This window comes from Sceloporus occidentalis, unplaced genomic scaffold, assembly GCF_023333645.1.
Source record: "Sceloporus occidentalis isolate IW3139 unplaced genomic scaffold, rSceOcc1.0.p SCAF_25, whole genome shotgun sequence".
In the NCBI taxonomy this organism is placed as follows: Eukaryota; Metazoa; Chordata; class Lepidosauria; order Squamata; family Phrynosomatidae; genus Sceloporus; species Sceloporus occidentalis.
Genome location: NW_028317005.1, coordinates 737,392 through 755,128, shown reverse-complemented (window position 1 = coordinate 755,128; position 17,737 = coordinate 737,392). Strand labels below are relative to the sequence as shown.

The window sequence follows — 17,737 nt, the reverse complement described above, 5'->3', positions numbered from 1 at the left end:
AAGCATTTTACACCTCTAAGTGTCTTTACATTAGGGGTTTTAGAGAAAAGAAACATTGTAGAGTGCTGACTTCAACAGCTTCTTCAGATTGTGTTGTATGGAGTATTGTGTTGTATAACTTACTTTCAGAGATAACATATACATATTTTTAAACGGTAGTTGGATAAAACAGTAAAATACTACCTGTGATATGTTTAGCCACACATTAACTATTTATTATTGCAGCTCATTTATCAGAGAATGGAATACCCACTTAGCTGTACTTTTTCCATAAGAGGTCAACCTCAACTCATCACTGATGGTTGAATGAACATGGGTAAATGACCTCTGGAACGCCATAACATTTAGTATTGATCTAGCACCTTGACCGTGATGGCCATGAGGTTTGACCAAATGAACACCAGAATACACAGAAGCATGGTGTCTTATTTTACAGTAATTGGAACATTTACTTTTGAGTAAAAATAAACTACTGCCTTCTGCTGGGATAGGAGCCTTGGCACACACCATCTCATTCAGACTGTTCAGGGCCCTGGAACACGTCTACGCTACTCTGTAGTAATGTTTGGCTTACCAAAAGAGTGCCTGGCATTAGTAGCACAGTCCACATTGATTAAATGGCCCTGCAAGGAAATGTAGTTTAGTTTACTGTTTTGAATTCTCCCTCCTTTCTCGGCCCTCTTTCCTTGGGGGTAATTACTTTCCACTACAGTCTTTCCCTTTCGCCAGGACAGTTCTTTTTTTGAGGGATCAGTAAAACAAACCATATCGCTTCTCCTGATAGCAGACACCCAAGCATGATTTCCATGAGTAACAGCTCTGTTAAGTGTGGTTTTAGAAAAATAATTAGTTTACCTATGCATTATGCAGGGACAGATCATCTCTTCATGTTTGCTTGTGCATGCATGTACAAGCACAGGGAGATCGCTTACAAAATATGTCTGGTGCGCAAGCGGCGGGTTTAGGAGCCCTGTGTTAAATTTCCTACAAAGACTATACAATAGTTAAAGGACATGTGGAAACATAATCCAATTATTTAATCACTGGCACTGGAGATTAGTGTCCATGGTTTTACAATTCAGTAATCCAGAAATGTCTCCATATTTCAAATTTTTTCACAACTGTCATAACACCTCTTCATCTCTTAAAAATACGATACTACCCCTCATCTGAAATGTACTTAATATAGATAACCGTGTTCCGTGGGTTCATTCGCTCGGTATGCTCTGGGAAGGAGGTGTAGCTCTAAATAAACACACATTTCAAATGAAGCTGTACTTGTTGGTCCATCTTTTGTGAAATATTTGTTTTATGTGTTGATTTAATAGGAACGTGGAGATATGAATATGACATCATGACGAGAAAGTAGAAGGAATTGAAGAATGCTTCTCCGAAACAGATTTCTTTTACTGTTGGCCTTGGCTGCGCTTCTGGCTTTTTTAAGCCTAAGTCTCCAATTCTGTAAGTATAACTACAATGTCCTTACTTACCCTTCCTGCTAAAGGAACGTTGTTACGTTTCTAAGTAGATGTATGCAGAACCTTTATAGTCCTAGTTGCGTTTTAACTGTGCCATCCCCATAGTGCTCTTTAAACATGGCAAGGCCTGTTGCAGGCTTCCACTTGTGTGCTTCAAGGCTACTACCACAGACCTCTGTGGCCTTCACAGCCGGGGGCTGGGATCTAACATGGACAGAATACAAGGGAGGAAGCAAAAGGAGTGTCTGGGAGCTGCACAGACCTCCCCTGGACTATGACAACTGCTCAGAGGGGCCAAAGGACAGCTACTGTCCTGTTAATATTTGCAGGGTTAGCAAACAGCTCTTTAGTAGTTATGGAACTGGAACTGCGATGACAGTTTTTCTTTTAGGATCAGCAACATAAAAAATAGGAGAGATTACTTAATTAGAAGAATACTCTGATATGCAGATTCAGAGAAAAGGAAGCTCAGATACCTGAGATGGGTATACCTATTAGATGGGTATAATATGTATATATATATATTGCTTGTTTATATATATATATATAATTGCATTTGTGTATTTAGTATATAGAACCTTATAATTTTGTGTTTTTGGGTTCTGGAAAAATTATCTTCCTGTTTGCTGATCTTGATGCTGAACTTTTCTGTTCATTAAAGATCTGTGTTATACTGTGTGACTGTAGGATGCAAATGTTTTAGAATGGCCTGGATAACTGATATTGGTGTCACCAGGGTGGATTTGTAGAATTACTTGTCTTGCAGACAGAACATACATAAATTTATGTACGGTATATAGGGTAAGCATATCTAAAGGAGAATTTCCAAAATCAAAGTGTTTTGAAGCAGAATTTCTATGTATGTCTGTATATGTGCAGCATGGTCATGCATCTTCTGACTTATGGTAGGTAAGAAGTTTCATTTTTTTCTGTGTTGTATACTGTAAGATTACGCAAAAGAGTAAAAAGTGGTTTTATTCCCTCTCCATAATCCACAATAAAATCTCAAAACCTATGTTTCTTTTCCAAATAGAATAGTTGTGGAAAAAGCATCCCTACATGTGTTTTCCTACTATCTTTAAAAACTAAACAATGTTTCACTTTGTAAATCATGTATTAAAAATTACTTAATCCCCTCCCCTCTGTATAATTGCTTTGTAGACTTTGTTCAAGGGACTGTTTTACATGGCACAGAGGAGATCTGTGGCAATGGGCGACAGATTATCATTTGTTCTAAATTGACTTCCTTTCTCTTGACCAAATGTTACAAGGTTTCCTGGAACTGCCGCCAAAGAGCATTCGTAATTTAAAAAAAGGTGCAGATAACTCTAACGGGGAATAATATTCACACAGACCACGGGCGTTATTGTTATCATGTTATTCGTGTAAGATGTGCTTCTAATATTAGAATGCGTATTTTTATCTGTAAACACCATTACATGGGATAATTTAGTGAACCGAACATTGTAATGTAGAATTTGGAAAAGTCCCATATCCATGTTAACTCCAGTCAGTTTGTTTTAGATATAAAAAATAAATGACGTTATCTTTTAGGTTAATCAAAAGCTAAATATTTGTATAGCAATATGTTATTTTTTTAAGCTATCAGGCACTGTTCTTAATGGGTGCAAAACAATTTCGAAGTGCTCAGTTTCATCTTACGGTAGAATTCTACTAACAAAATGCACTTTCAAGAATAATGTGAAGTCATAGCCAATTGTTGTTGCGGCTTCAAGTAATTTGCCGAATGGCACTTGTAAAACACATGTATTCCCAGGGAATGTGTGATAAAGCTTGCATGTTTATTATCTTTCCCAGAAGTAAGAAGAGTATTATCCAGAGATAGCAGTTAAAAATGGAGCGACCTATGTTTATTTGTCATTAATTCCACCTCTGGTTACATCGAAAAAGCCATTACACCATATAGATGTTGCAGCCCTACTCCTAGCAGGAGAACTACAGTCCTTTATATTTGGTATACAATATTCAAAGGATATAGTGATATATATATATATATATATATATATATATATATATATATATATATACACACATACATATATATACATATATACACACAGGAGCTTTCCAGGGCTACCTAGAGAGTGGCTATGGAGGCAGGGCTAGCCATGTATGAGACATGGCTAACAATAGCCTTCATTTAGCTAAGTGTAAGAGGGAGACTTCCTTTCTGTATGTGAAATGTAAGGATTACACATAAACAGTCAGGACTGGAAAAAAACTAGAGCCAGATATAAAAATATTGGCGTCATTGCTGCCTGGCTCCTGCGATTTATCCAGACCTGCATGCAAGAACACTTTTTTACCACTTGACCAAATCTGTGCATGTAGCACCTTCCTACATAATTTATCCTTTTCTCTTTTGTTGGCAGAGTTTGAACCGTAATCTGTATTCTAACAAGTGTTCCTGTGGCTGATTAGCAGAGTAATGTGTGCACAGAATAGGAAATCTGGGTGCCCCCCCCCCCCCCCGGAGCAGTTCATGCTAATAATTTTACTAAACCAGTAATCCAACGATAAATGCAGTGTGTGAGTAGTGCATGAATTCCAGATTAGAAATCAGCAATGAGAGTGGGAGGCATTCTATAGTTCTTGGATGCTTTCTGGTTTATTCTTCAGTAGAAATCTTAGCAGTTGTTTGCTGAGAAATGCTTGTAAAAGAACAGGGAATGAACCTCTTCCAGCCTCCATAGGCTGATATTGGCTGTGAAGGGGTAGGGGGTGCGCGCGTAACAGGTGCACTATGGGTAAAAATGACTGACATGGTTGTTTACAAAGGTAGAGAAAGAATTGTCATATTGTCTAATATGTTAGGGATGGATTGATGGTATTGATGTATACATGTTTCCATCACTGATGATGCCCATAATGAAGTCTACCTGTGTCTCAAAACTAGAAGATAGAGTAAAAAAAAAAAACACTTCTGTTAACACAAATACACTTCTCCTGGTGAGATAATAAGAATAAATTATGGAATCGGTAGAAAACAGTAGAAATATTGATTCACTTCTTGCCCTAATAGTATCTGTGGAACCACAACAGCAGATTCACTCAGACCGTGAACATTTATAGGAAATCCACTGAGACATAAATTCACACATCACCAGTTACTTAGGAAACATAATTATCATGTACTTGGCAAGTGTTTCAACTGCAGTAACCTCATCTTAAAGGGACAATTTAATGTCTAATGCAGCATCCCTGACAAACAATGTATATTAAAGTCACTTACATTTACAAGAAGCTAACGTATGAGTTTTGTGCCACTTTAGCTAATTGGCGGCAGGAATGAACACCCAATAAAATTAAAAGGATTGCTTTCTGCATGGAGGTCTCTTTGGACCCTTTGGAACTCTCTTTGGACCCTTTGGAACTCTCTTGGTGGGAATAACACAGTTTGAGCTTGCTTATCTCCTGCAAGCCAAAGAGCTGGAGGACAGGAGAGAGGCTCAATCCCTTCATGCATTTGAATAGTCATTCAAAGGAAAAGCTTGGATATCCTATGCATTAACGTGTATATGAATTTTAATTTGAGTGTATTAACGTTACCAAACTAGTGGACTGTGTGTTCTGCAATTCATCCGTTATATTCTCTTTGTGCTGTAATTGGATTTCTGAAGGCTAGATTTAATAGCAAGCCTCTCCAGGTATCCTTTCTTTCTAACCCAGACTCCCACTGTGCTTTATACAACATCACAATGTAAGAAGACATATTGACAATGATCAGAAAATATACACGCCGGGAGAGAGATATGTGTTTGCGTAGATATCAGGACACTGAAGTGTGACATGAGACATGACCCACAGCCCTTAGTTTAATCCATGTACATTTCAGCAGGAAATAAACAAAATGCAGGCATGAGATGAAGCCTTTGGTACATATCCCAATCTGTTCTCAAGAACAGGAGACCCCGTCATCAACAGCTAAGGATATAGTTACAATTGTATGAAAAAGGAGGGGGTATCATTGTCTTCTAATAAATGTAGTTAAAGCTTTGACATTTCTTCAAATTTAATCTAACCTGATCTTTATTTTTTATTTTTTTGACTTTTATGTGTGATCGGTGAAAAGGGAAGGGTAGTTTCAGATCTTGCACATGTGATTTCCATCCAACCATGAATTATTATTATTTTTTTATTGTTTTATATAGTGCCATCATATTCCGTAGCCCTGTACAGTGGGTATGGAGGGTAAGGTCCAGTGACCTAGCCCTGTGTAGTACCTAACTAGATCACTATCTATACATTATGCAGGGCCAATTGCAACGAAAGCAGATCACCACGTTGGCCAATTAGGCATCTTGGTGTCCTACTGATTAATGGGACGGTTACAAATGAGATCTCCCACCGGCCATTTGATAGAAGATTGTGCCTAGCTATCACACTCCTGGCACAGCTCAGTTTCTGCCCTGTGTTAGGCCTAAGACATAATACATTAATAAAAATACATTATTTTAAGCACTATTGTCAACCAGTACACCCATTGTCCATAAACAATATCTTTAAAGAACAAACATCCAGTGCACATTAGCACATTTCTGTACGTTCTTATATGCTGAATTGCAACTATTATTTACCTGCCCATTATTTGTATAATGTCTTATGAAAAGAAAATAAATCCATATATGTATTGTGCCTCTGAGTACATTACCTGGCATAACTATGCCATCTGTCAGAATCAGAGACTTTTTAATGTGCTAAACAAAATTGGACAAAGGGAAGTTTTTTTCTTTTTATAGAGATCAGTAATTGTGTTGACATTTTCTTTAAAACATGAATACAGGTGTAGATCAAATTAGCTCTCCATATGCTGTGGTGGGCCAGTCACTGGCTAGTGTTTTAAGCAAAACTTTCCTTCCTTGTCCAAGGCAAAGGACTAGCAAAAATCTAACAGAGTTTCTCTGTGGGATGATACAATCTTAGATGAGTTCTTCCACCAAATATGAAGAGTCCTCTGGACGCAAGTGAGGAACCAAAGACAGAAATTTTGAATTTAACAGCAGTTCTATTCTGCCCATTTTTCCCGATGTAAAGACCCAGACCTTAATCAGACCTTGGACTCACCTTAGATTCAGGATAGACATATGCTTGTCCCATCTATGATTAAATTCCCTTACTGTTTAGCCTCTACTACTTATGCTGGGAGACTGTTAGCTTAGTTACGACCCTCTCAGTAAACTTCTTTACATTACATCTAAAAGGGGTTTTAATCTAAAACTTCCTTACATTACATCTAGAAGGGGTTTAAGTCATCTCATGCCCATACATTCCTTCCAACAAGCCAGGCCAAGGGCCCGGACTCCTAGTCTTTTAATGTCTCAATATTATGGTAATTGGTAGGAAACAGAGTACGGTAAACAAACATTTAATGTGAGGTTATTTATTCCATACACTTGGGGAAAAAAAGGTTAAGAAACGCCATTTTGTGATACTTCCCTTTATAATACCCTCATTCCTTCCCTACTCATGTTCTACTGTTACTCTCCCATTTATTTTTGTTATTTATTATGTGATTATAAACCTAGACGTTCTAGGTATTCTTTTACTGACACATTTCAACATGATAAACGAAGAAGGGGCATAATATGAAACGTATTAGCTAACAGACTACATAAAACAGTTAAAGATATGTCTTGGCTGTGAGAGAAAAGAGCTCCTTTGTTCTTCTTGTGGTCCATGGCTGTCTATTTGCACTAACAAGGAAGTGGAAAAAACTGTTAGGTGTGTGGCTCTGAAAGGAGGTCTGTCCTAGAAGGGTACCACGTCTTAAAGAGGCGTTGTGCCAAGGACTAAAAATATGCAGTGTGCTGGAAGAAAGCTTTGCCATTCCCATGGTCAGCGGCTACTGAAAGGCTCCAGCTTTGCCTCGGAATCATGCTCCCGGTTCTCCTGATTATCGGTACTTATCAATCATTCTTTAAATGTCTGTACTACGGCGTTTTACCTGTAATTCTGTCCTAACATGTTTCTCATATGAAAAAAGTAGATTAGGAATGATTTCTTAAATACATGCTAGACTACGATAGGGTTCATTTTTAACAGTAAAGATGTGGTTATTTATTTTCATGGATTTTGTGCCTGTTTTTTCCAAGTAGTGTCAGTATCGTAAGTTTTAGTATTTACTAGCACGTCGACAAATCCTTTTGTTTTTAATTTTTTATAACAGTGGGAATATCCTAAATTGTATTCAGAAGCAAATATAATTTGTTTAAATTATTAGTATTTGTTCGGTGGATTGAATTAATTAAAAGCCACTCAGTCCACTGAAATCCAAAATGTGGACGTATTACTGTGTACTAAAAGAATAAGCAACACTTTTAGGTGGTTTCTGTGTTCCACCTACTTTGCATACTGAAGGTACCGAATATCACAGACATAATACAAACAGACTAAATCCAAATGGCAATATTATCCATAAATCTGACTTTACCTATGATGTATTATAAAACAGAGCAGTTATGAAATTGTAATGGTTCCATATTTGTCTTACGTGCAGTATTTATGATGTGTGTGTGTATACTGTATATAGTGTGTGTGTGTTGTGTGTGTGTGTGTGTATATATATATATATATATATATATATATATATATATATATACACCGTATTGGCTCGAATATAGGCCGCACTTTTTCCCCCCACTTTAAGTCTTTAAAGTGGGGGTGCGGCCTATATTCGGGGTCTAGCGCCCGACGCCCGGGACATGCAATTCCGGGCGCCGGGCAGGCAGCAGGGTTAGGATACAGATCTCCCGCAGCAGTGCAGGGGACCCGTATCCTACTCTCTGATACGCTCAGACAGCCTCCCCTGCCAGCACTTTCAATGGGGGGAGTGCCGGCACGGGAGGTTGTTTAAGCGCATCGCGCAGACGTTCACCAGCAGCGGCGATGAGCGTAAACAGCCCCCGCTGCCGGCACATCTGCACTATGTGCTTTAACAATCTCCCTTGCCGGGAATTCCCACGGGGGGGAGTCTCGGCAAGGGACATTGTTAAAGCACATCGTGCAGACGTGCCAGCAGCGAGAGGTTGTTGACGCTTGCATCGCCGCTGCCGGTAAACGTCTGCGCGATGTACGCTAACAATCTTCCCACGGCGGAAGTGCCAGCACCGGAAGTTAAATACGCGTACTGCGTAGCTGTCCCCCCGGCGGCCCTGCAAGACCCCGGGGAGTCTGCACCGGTAAGTCTAGGAGGGGGGCCTCTTGGGGGCAGAGTGGCAGCATATCTCAGGGGGGGATAGAGTGGCAGCATATCTCGGGGGGGGCACATCTCGGGGGCAGAGTGCATATCTCAGGGGGGGATAGAGTGGCAACATATCTCGGGGGGCAGAGTGGCAGCATATCTGGGGAGGGCAGAGTGGCAGCATATCTCGCAGGGCAGAGTGGCAGCATATCTCGCGGGGCAGAGTGGCAGCATATCTGTTCCACTAAGTGGTTTTTTGTGTTTTTTTTTTTTTTTAGTAAAAAAAAAATTTCTTTGAAAAAGCACCTAACTTTTAGGGTGCGGCCTATATTCGGGTGCGGCCTATATCTGAGCCAATACGGTGTGTGTATATATATGTCTGTGTGAATGTATAGTAGGGGACAAGTTGGAAGTCTCTTCTATCCTGTTTAAATAATTTCTTTCACTATTTATAACCTCTGGTATACTAGTAACATTATCCTTCGGACAACTTAATTTTGCAGCTGGCTGATAAACTTTAGTGACGCATTTCCAAGCCCTGTTGTAAGTTATCTAAGACTTTAGGCAAAGTATGAAAAGAAAGAGGAATGTGTTTATATGATTATGTATTAAATTACATGCTGGAACACAAAACCCTGGTTCTAACAAAATGAACATTAAAACTAATGTAAGTATACATTCATATTTTAAAGGTGTAGATCCCCTTACAGAAATCATGTATTTCTCATTCTAGTTTGTTAAATAAAAACAACATATAAGAAGTATTTTATGGTAACAACATATTAATGTTCGATTTTTCTAGATTGTATGCAGGGCCCTGCTTACCTTTTAGCTTTTGTTTGTTGCTTAATATTTAATAATGTAATAGACAAGTATTTAGAATGGAACAATAAGTTCATTTTTTTTTTGCGTGACCATTGCTGACCTTGAGGAGGTCATTCTACAGAGCGTACAGAATGACTTTTTATCAGGTATTTCAGGCTCTCAATACCCTTACCGTAAATATCCTCTCATTGCCTGTAATATAAAAACATAGTATAGTCACCATCAAGTCTGTGAAATCAGTAAATATGAAGGATACTTTAAATTCTGACATTTAGGAAATCGTTGCAAACCTTGACTTTTATGTGTTTAAAAGGGTATGAGACTTTCTCAACCAAGAACATATGGTGTCTTGATAGACTTCGCTACAGTGAGAGTCTCGAGTTTTGACTTTGACACGTTTCACATCTTTTTATTGGTATGCCTGTAACTGTGCTTGGTGCAGGCTATGGCACCGGTTAACTTCTCTTCTTTTCCTTCAGTCTCCAGATGGTTGCCTGTAAGCATGCAACTAAAGACAGAAACGCACATACATGCAGGTAAAACTAAACCTTAGCGTGATGCTGTATGAAGCCCTACATTAACCTATTGGGTGCCAAAGAGACGAGCAGTGCTTTGCTATGTCTTGTCCATTACTCTAACTCCTACAGGGTTAAATCTTCTAATAAAAATATATATGAAAAACTGTAAAAAGGGTCATTTTGTGGCTTTAAAATGTTACATTCCAGACTAGCGGTATGACATAGCGCTTCTAAAAATGTGCCTCATCTGTATGTTTTAATTATAGTAATTGTGTATTTCTTCCCTTTACTTATTCAGATCCCAAGTTTGTCCTGTACCGCAAGATCTTTCCTTACATATTAAGTTGTAGGCAATGATGTAGAGTAGGCTCCTTGAGGTTAGAGAATTGTAGTGTATACTAAAAAAATGAGCAATCTAATTGAACCTTTGGGATATAAATAAATCAGGTTTTGCTTCAGTTTTTAGGGATGTTATTTTATTTAAAGGTTTCATTAAATCTCAGAAAATTGAATGATGATTGACATGTCCCTGCATCCCTGTATGATTCATGTAAAGCATTTAGGAACAGCACTTATCAAATTTAAATATGTATGACAGCCTAAACGGTTCTGGAGAAAAAAAAATTGTGTTTCACGCAGATAGAAAATAAAACATGTTAACGGTTCTTTGTCTTTACTTTTATTTTTGCTTTAGAGTTTCCGGTGCACTTGATTGCGAATGCCATGGGCAAAGTAGATGATCTAAATGCTAAAAATCGGAAAAGGATAATGCCTGATCCACTTACAGAACCCCCTGCAATAGATCCACTCTATGAAGCAACGCTCTACTGTAATATTCCTGGTATAAAAGAAAGAAGCATGGAAGGTATGGTACCCCATGAATATAGAAAGCAAACATGATTGCTAAAATCTACGGGCATCTCCAGCCTCAAGCGCACATAAGTCTTGTTTACCTCTTCATGATTCAATTATAGTAAGTACTCTGCCTACACACATATGCAGGTTTAGGCCTACTGATGTCTATGGGGGTTCTGCTCACATACTTGAAAGTTGTTATGGGTCAACCCCCATTGATTGACTACTGACTGCTTCTACTGGAGCCTCATTTTGTAAATCTGCTAAGAACCCATGCACACAATGGAATCTTTAGCTTCCTTCATTTTTAAAGCCCAAAAGGAAATGTGTGTACGCTACTTATGTGTGGAGTCTTGCTAGTGACAGTTTAGTCTGTATAAAATATATTTGATTACTATTATTGTCTTAGTTATTCTAGCTTGGTGGAGGATTCTCTACAGATCTGAGAAGTTCAGTATATCCTTTGGTCTTTTGCATTAGCATCATTCTAGATTGCCAGAAAAACATTTTTATAAATGCATTTTCTTCTACGTACAGGTCATGCTCCTCACAACTTGAAATTGCTGTCCGTCCAAGTGCTGATCCGGCATGGAGACCGATATCCTTTGTATGCAATCCCAAAAACAAAGAGACCCGACATTGATTGTGTGCTGGACTCAAACAGGTAAAAATATGGTCCAATGCTAGGTCAGTAATTCTAGGGGGAAAACCCTTTGGGATTATTAACCAAAGATGTATTTAAAATCTCCTAATCATTGCCTTCTTGTCTTGATTAATGTACTTTATCTTGATACAGGAAGCCATCTCACCAATATTTAACAGATTTTATTACCCACATGACAAAAGGCTCAAATGAAGCACAAATGGATGCAATCCTAAGCAGCCTGTCTCGTTTCCCAAGCCATTCATATTGTGAGATGGGAGAACTCACACAAACAGGTACAAACTCATCAAGCCTATCATCAAGACTATTAAGACAGACATTCACACTGTGTACCAGCGTCCAGCAGAACCAGATTAACAATGGTGTTCTACACAAGGTAGTTTGTGTAGTTTGCCCATCCCAATCACTTTACAAATGGGGCAATGCATCTCTGATGCACAAGACCCAAGACTTTAAGCTTTGGCTGTTGGGCTGTATTCTATGGCCAGACCTTTCAATGTATGTGGCCCACACCATCAGTGGATCACAGACACACGGAACCTGTTTAGGTAATCCAACCTTGCTCCTTACACATACAGTAGCAATGGCTCCAAAACATCCATTAAAATGTGTAGACAACCCCCAAGCACCTAGCTTGCCTTGGGCATAATCTGGCTTCCAGTAAGGTATAGAAGTTAAAATGCAACTTGGTGTGTTTTTTTTTTTTCCATCTTACCTTTATGTAATATAATAATGATGACATTAAAGTCTAGAAAAAATTAAGCCTCTGATATTTTTAGAGCTAGATAAACCAGTTTAACCAGATCTTGGATCACATGTTCTACAACTAAATGCTTCCCTACATGTGATACAATGTAAATAACCTACTGTTAGGTAGCAGTTTCACAGAAAAATAATGGATGCTTGGGTAGGCATATGGCCAAGACCAAGGACTGAACAAGGTCCAAATCTATACATCAGGAAAAAAAAGGGAAGACTAGATGGGCCGTCAACTTTTATGTGTATGTCTAAAACTATAGGAAGATTTCTTTTATTTGTAGTATAGTGGTTTTTGTATTAAAAACAAATTTCAGACTTCTATAGAACAAAATTTTATATCCACTTAAATTATCTTAAGGAGATAGTTTGGGTATGAATTAAAAAAAAAAATACACTTTTGTTGTAGGTGTTGTACAGCAACTAAGGAACGGTCAGCTATTAAGGGAAGTCTACTTAAAGAAGCACAAACTGCTGACAAAGGACTGGACTGCAAAGCAGCTCTATTTTGAATCCACTGGAAAAAGTCGAACATTACAAAGCGGGCTGGCCCTGCTCTATGGCTTTTTGCCTGACTTTGACTGGAAGAAGATAAACATAAAACATCAGTGGAGCACCATATTTTGCTCTGGCAACTGTGACTGCCCGATGAGGAACCACTTCCTGGAGGAGGAGCAGCGCCGTCAATACAGCCTCCGGGTGAAAAACATCAACCTGGAGAAGACGTATATAAGTATGGCAAAGGTAGTGGGTGTACCCACCCGGCAGTTAAGAGCGTCTAACCCCATTGACTCCTTATTATGTCATTTTTGTCACAATGTTAGCTTTCCATGTACTAAGGATGGATGCATTGACCTAGAACACTTTAAAGTTATCAAGTCGCATCAGATAGAAGATGAAAAAGAACGTCACAAAAAACAAATCTATTCCAGGTATTCGATGCTGGCGACTCACCCCCTTTTAAACCAGACTGTTAACAGAATGCTCCGTATTGCCAACGGTAAAAAAGAAGAGTTGTTTGCCTTATATTCCGCCCATGATGTGACGCTGTCACCCGTCCTCAGCTCCATTGGCCTCACCGAAGCCAGGTTCCCCCGATTTGCTGCTAGGTTGGTCTTTGAACTATGGAGTAACCCAGAGAAAAAGAAGGAGCATTATATCAGAATTCTTTATAACGGGGAGGATGTCACTTTTCAGACATCTTTTTGCAGAAGTCAAGAAAGGCGTTCAAACCAGCCTCTGTGTCCCCTTGACAAATTTGTCAGCTTTGTACAAAAAGGAATGTTTGTTGCTTTAAATAGCACAGGCTATTACGACGCATGTCGTCAAAGGTTATTTTAAATTCAATTGGTAGGGAACAACAGCAAATTAATAATGCGGTATTTATCATAACAGAGGATAATTTAATAGATTCTGTAATGCAAAAAAAAATGCGATTGCGCCAATACCAAGCCTAACCGGGTTATACAGCAATACTGTGTTGACCGCACAAAGCTCAACTAGGCTGCCACGTTGGCAATGTGACTGCCGTGTAGTTTCGGTGTAATGTTGACAACATAGTGTTGCTTAAAGAGATGGTAATAATAAAAATCAATTGATGACAATAGGTGTAAAGATTGTAAATACTATATATTTTTACCCCAAAAAAACAAACAAACCCAAAACATTGTGGTGAGGCTGTGTATTAATACATCACACCTGTTTTCAGTTTTGTCTTATCCACCGGCTGCTCGCTTGGAACGCAGTTCAAATATGGTACATGTTGTTTTAGGGGGTTTGGTTTCCAACCAACGACAACAAAACAAAACTTATGTCAGCTATATTTTTTATTAAAAAACCTTAAAAAATTAGTATGTTTGATGGAGGCACCATGTCTCATGGCAAGGGGCAGTCTGGGAGTACAATATTCAGAAACCTGATCCTATACAAGGGGAGGGGGGGAACTTTACTAAAGCTAGGGTTTCCAGGAAAGTTGTATTTTCAGATCGCCAATATAATTATATATTATGAATGGCCATCATTGGGGAAGTTTCTTCTGCATGAAGGGCTGATCAGACCCTGTGTGATGCATAGCTCAATCAGAGAGCTGACTATAAAGAAAGTCTAACTGATTTATGGATACCTTTATACTGGTTAAACCAAGCTCATTTTGCAGAAGACGCTCCAATATTCGATATGTATAGGGAAGTCAATGAGTTCAATATGGAGTTATCCAGCTCTCACGATTAACGTCAGAAGACTGTTGCCGCACAGGAAACCCTACACATTATAAGCAATGTCCAATGTATCCCATTAAGTGATTGCTGGTCAACAAATACAGCTAATGGTACTGTTTGTGAATAGCTTACAGCTAATTCATGAAATGCATTCAGGTCATGGTACTTGGGACGATGCCCATAGTTGTGGTTTTATACATACACATACTTTTTATTAGTATTTTTTATTTAAGCAGAGTTCTTTTTCATGTTTTGTCCTCAGTCGTATAACAAAGTGTGTAATTTGTGAACTCTGTGCCAGAATTTGAAGAAAACCTTTTGTAGCAATTTTATGTTTCGTGAAATACTTGGCTACTGTATGCTGGTAAATGTTGTTTAAAACTGGATGCGTTTCATAGCAGCTTTGATTTTTTTTCCTTTCCAATGTTCTTAATTCAATAGTGCCTTATATATGTGTGTATTTATAAATACGAAATATAAACACTCACATAATTTAAATACACCCAAAAAATAATTTGAGTAAAATAAGGCAGTCATTGCTTCTGTTTCAATGCTTCAAAGCTCCCTGAAACAGCCAAGAACAGGGAGGATCCAACCTGGTCCATATAAAAGCCTTTTTTTTTTTTTCTTTTTTTTTTTTTCTACTCCTGCGAGTGCTTTGACCATTTACCATTTATTTTGCTTTTTTTTCACAGATCAGTCATAAAACAACCATTATTGTTGTACAAAGCACTTTAACATGTAGAAATGATATTACAAAGAGTCTGTACTGTGGGCAACATTTCTTTTAAGGATAATCACTTTTATATATTTCATCTTAAAGTTAATGTTTTATTATTGCCTTACGGTCCATGTCGTCTTGTGTTTTCTCGATATTATTCTTCAACATCTCTCCTGTTTATTATAAGTTCTGACTCTTGTCTGTGCTAAGCTTAGGTTATAATGAAAGGTTTAGATATACTTGCTAAACACTGTAATAAACAGTTCATATTTTAGTAAAAATTAGCATTAACGTTGCACAGAGATTATGTGCAGTTATTGTCAATCGTTGTGTTTTGAAATGTATGTTTTTTGGGAGATCTGTCGGACTAGCACAATCCATGTTTCTGTAAAGATTGTACAAAAAGCATTTGTCCTGCACAGACAGTGTTTAATCATCTGTTAGCAGGGATGACTTCTATAGGTTGCCTATATGGTTGTACCAAACATGAATGTTATGGAAGGAGTCTGTATCAAACTGGAAAACAATGCAGCCCTACACACTAGAATTTTTATTATAAATCTTTACATTTTCCACTGATGGAATGCTGACCTTCAGCAACACATTACGGATGGAACGCTAACCCTAGGCTGGACCCAGGGCAGTGCCCCTAGCTGTCCCCCAAGATCTACCTCAGCCCTCTCTGCTGAGTGCCGGCATATGACATCATATCCTGTCACTCCACTTGAATAGGTACCTCTGTAGTGTAAACGTGTAAACGTCGCGGAGATGAAAGGTCTCCCTCGCAAATGGCACATGGAGCAGTGCCACACTTGTGACATTAATCGCCCAGTTGGGAGATCTGGCCCCCGTTTTTCAGCACAGGGTCTACAATCCTAGGCCCAGCTTTCCTAGTTTACACCCCACACCTTGCAGTTAATTGAGCAGGCAATTCATTCTGGAATCTTGAGTGTGTTACAGGATAATTCTGTAATACCTTACATTAGCCTTTGTATCGCCAAGTATTTCAATGACCTCTTTAGTTCACCTCATGTCTGCAACAAACTGATGCCATTAAATGTCACATTGAATGTTAGTTTGTATCTGTCACACACCTCTCTACCAGCAGAGGGCAGCGTACCCACATTACTGTGCTGTGAAATCAGACTAACCCGTCCTGTGAAATACAGTATAGTACATACCGGAAGAGAATTAACTTGTTCGTTTTCATGGTGCTATGTATATGGTCTGCTCAAAATGTACGATTTAACTAATATCCTCATCTTTAAATGTCTGTGGAATGTATAGTGACCAACATCAAAGATGGTCAAATAAAGGCATCTGCGTACAAGTGGTCTGTAACTTTTTTTTAATAAAGCAAACAATAATTACAATTATGGGGCTTTTGTTTTAAATGGAAGTTAAGCTACTGGTAGCAGCTGCATAAGATATGTGTCGTCCTTGATTTCTGGTAAACATAAACTAGTGGATAGAGCCTTTTATGTATTCTGGACTAGGCCCAGGCCTAAAGCAGCAGTCTCTTCACAGCAAAACTGGGGGGGGTCTTCAGATCAAGCGCTATTCAGTGGCCAGTTTTCCGATTTCTGATCTCCCAAACTAGGCCATTTACACTGCTTTAAAATGTGCGCCTTTAAGTCATGGAGAGCCAGGATATGCAGTCGTGTCCCAGTGCCCTGTAGTGAGGATGTGGTCATGGAAGGGGCAGCCATTGGGGCAGTGCCCAAGGTAAATACATCACTGGATACATCGAGTACATGGCCAGCACATATATACTTGCAGTACATTAGATGTACAAACTAACCGAAGGTAACCGGCCACTTGTGCATGTTAAGCAAATAAACTATGCTGACCTGTCATTTTCTTTTTCTCATTATATCTAATAACCTAAAACATGGTGGAGTCTTTTGTCAGAGTTAATACCTGTTATTGGACCCCTTTAAACAAAAACAAAAAAATAACATTACATGAGCTTTTGGGACCACAGACCTCGCTGGCCCTCCTCATCTTTTGTTTTTGTGATCCAGATAGTTATGTGATGTACTATTTGTTATTAGCCATTATATAGATCAAAAAATAATACTTGATGTGTCCCAATGATGTAACTTTACAAATTTATCTAAGATGGCCCATTATTACAGCTATACCCTTTTTCCTTTTTCATATGAAATAAAGAAAGATTTTATGCCTTATTTCTGTTTTTATGTCAATAACTGTCACAAAGTTCTTGTGTGAGGAACCCAGTATGCAGCAAGGCACAGAAGTATCAAGAATCGTCAAACAAGCCAGGTCAGGAGTGGAGAAGGCAGCGAAGTCAAGAACAGGCACTGGTCAGCAACGGAGATGGTTATCATACAAGCCGGGTAGGAGTAGAGAAGGCAGCGAAGTCAAGAACAGGCACAGGTCAGCAACGGAGAGGCAATCAGGTAAGTATAACTACAGAAACGAACTACTCAGCAGGAACAATAACCGAGCACTGAATGGAAGTCAGTGCTCGGCTTTTGAA

The 17,737-nt window shown here is 38.7% G+C and overlaps 1 protein-coding gene across 1 annotated transcript; it reads left to right on the top strand.

Moving 5' to 3' along the window:
* The first annotated feature begins 1,382 nt into the window (after positions 1-1,382).
* On the top strand, positions 1,383-13,638 carry LOC149300237 (2-phosphoxylose phosphatase 1-like). Its single transcript, XM_089485455.1, has 6 exons — positions 1,383-1,461; positions 9,984-10,040; positions 10,717-10,887; positions 11,415-11,541; positions 11,674-11,816; positions 12,707-13,638. The coding sequence occupies exons 1-6, from the start codon at positions 1,383-1,385 to the stop codon at positions 13,636-13,638; spliced, it is 1,509 nt and encodes a 502-aa protein (XP_089341581.1).
* The last annotated feature ends 4,099 nt before the right edge of the window (positions 13,639-17,737 follow it).

Bases quoted from the DNA above. Each gene is read 5' to 3' on its own strand.
- LOC149300237 (XM_089485455.1), top strand. From the start codon at position 1,383: ATGCTTCTCCGAAACAGATTTCTTTTACTGTTGGCCTTGGCTGCGCTT. The intron at 10,041-10,716 runs GTAAAACTAAAC...TTTTTGCTTTAG, and splicing joins AGAAACGCACATACATGCAG to AGTTTCCGGTGCACTTGATT. The intron at 11,542-11,673 runs GTAAAAATATGG...ATCTTGATACAG, and splicing joins TGTGTGCTGGACTCAAACAG to GAAGCCATCTCACCAATATT.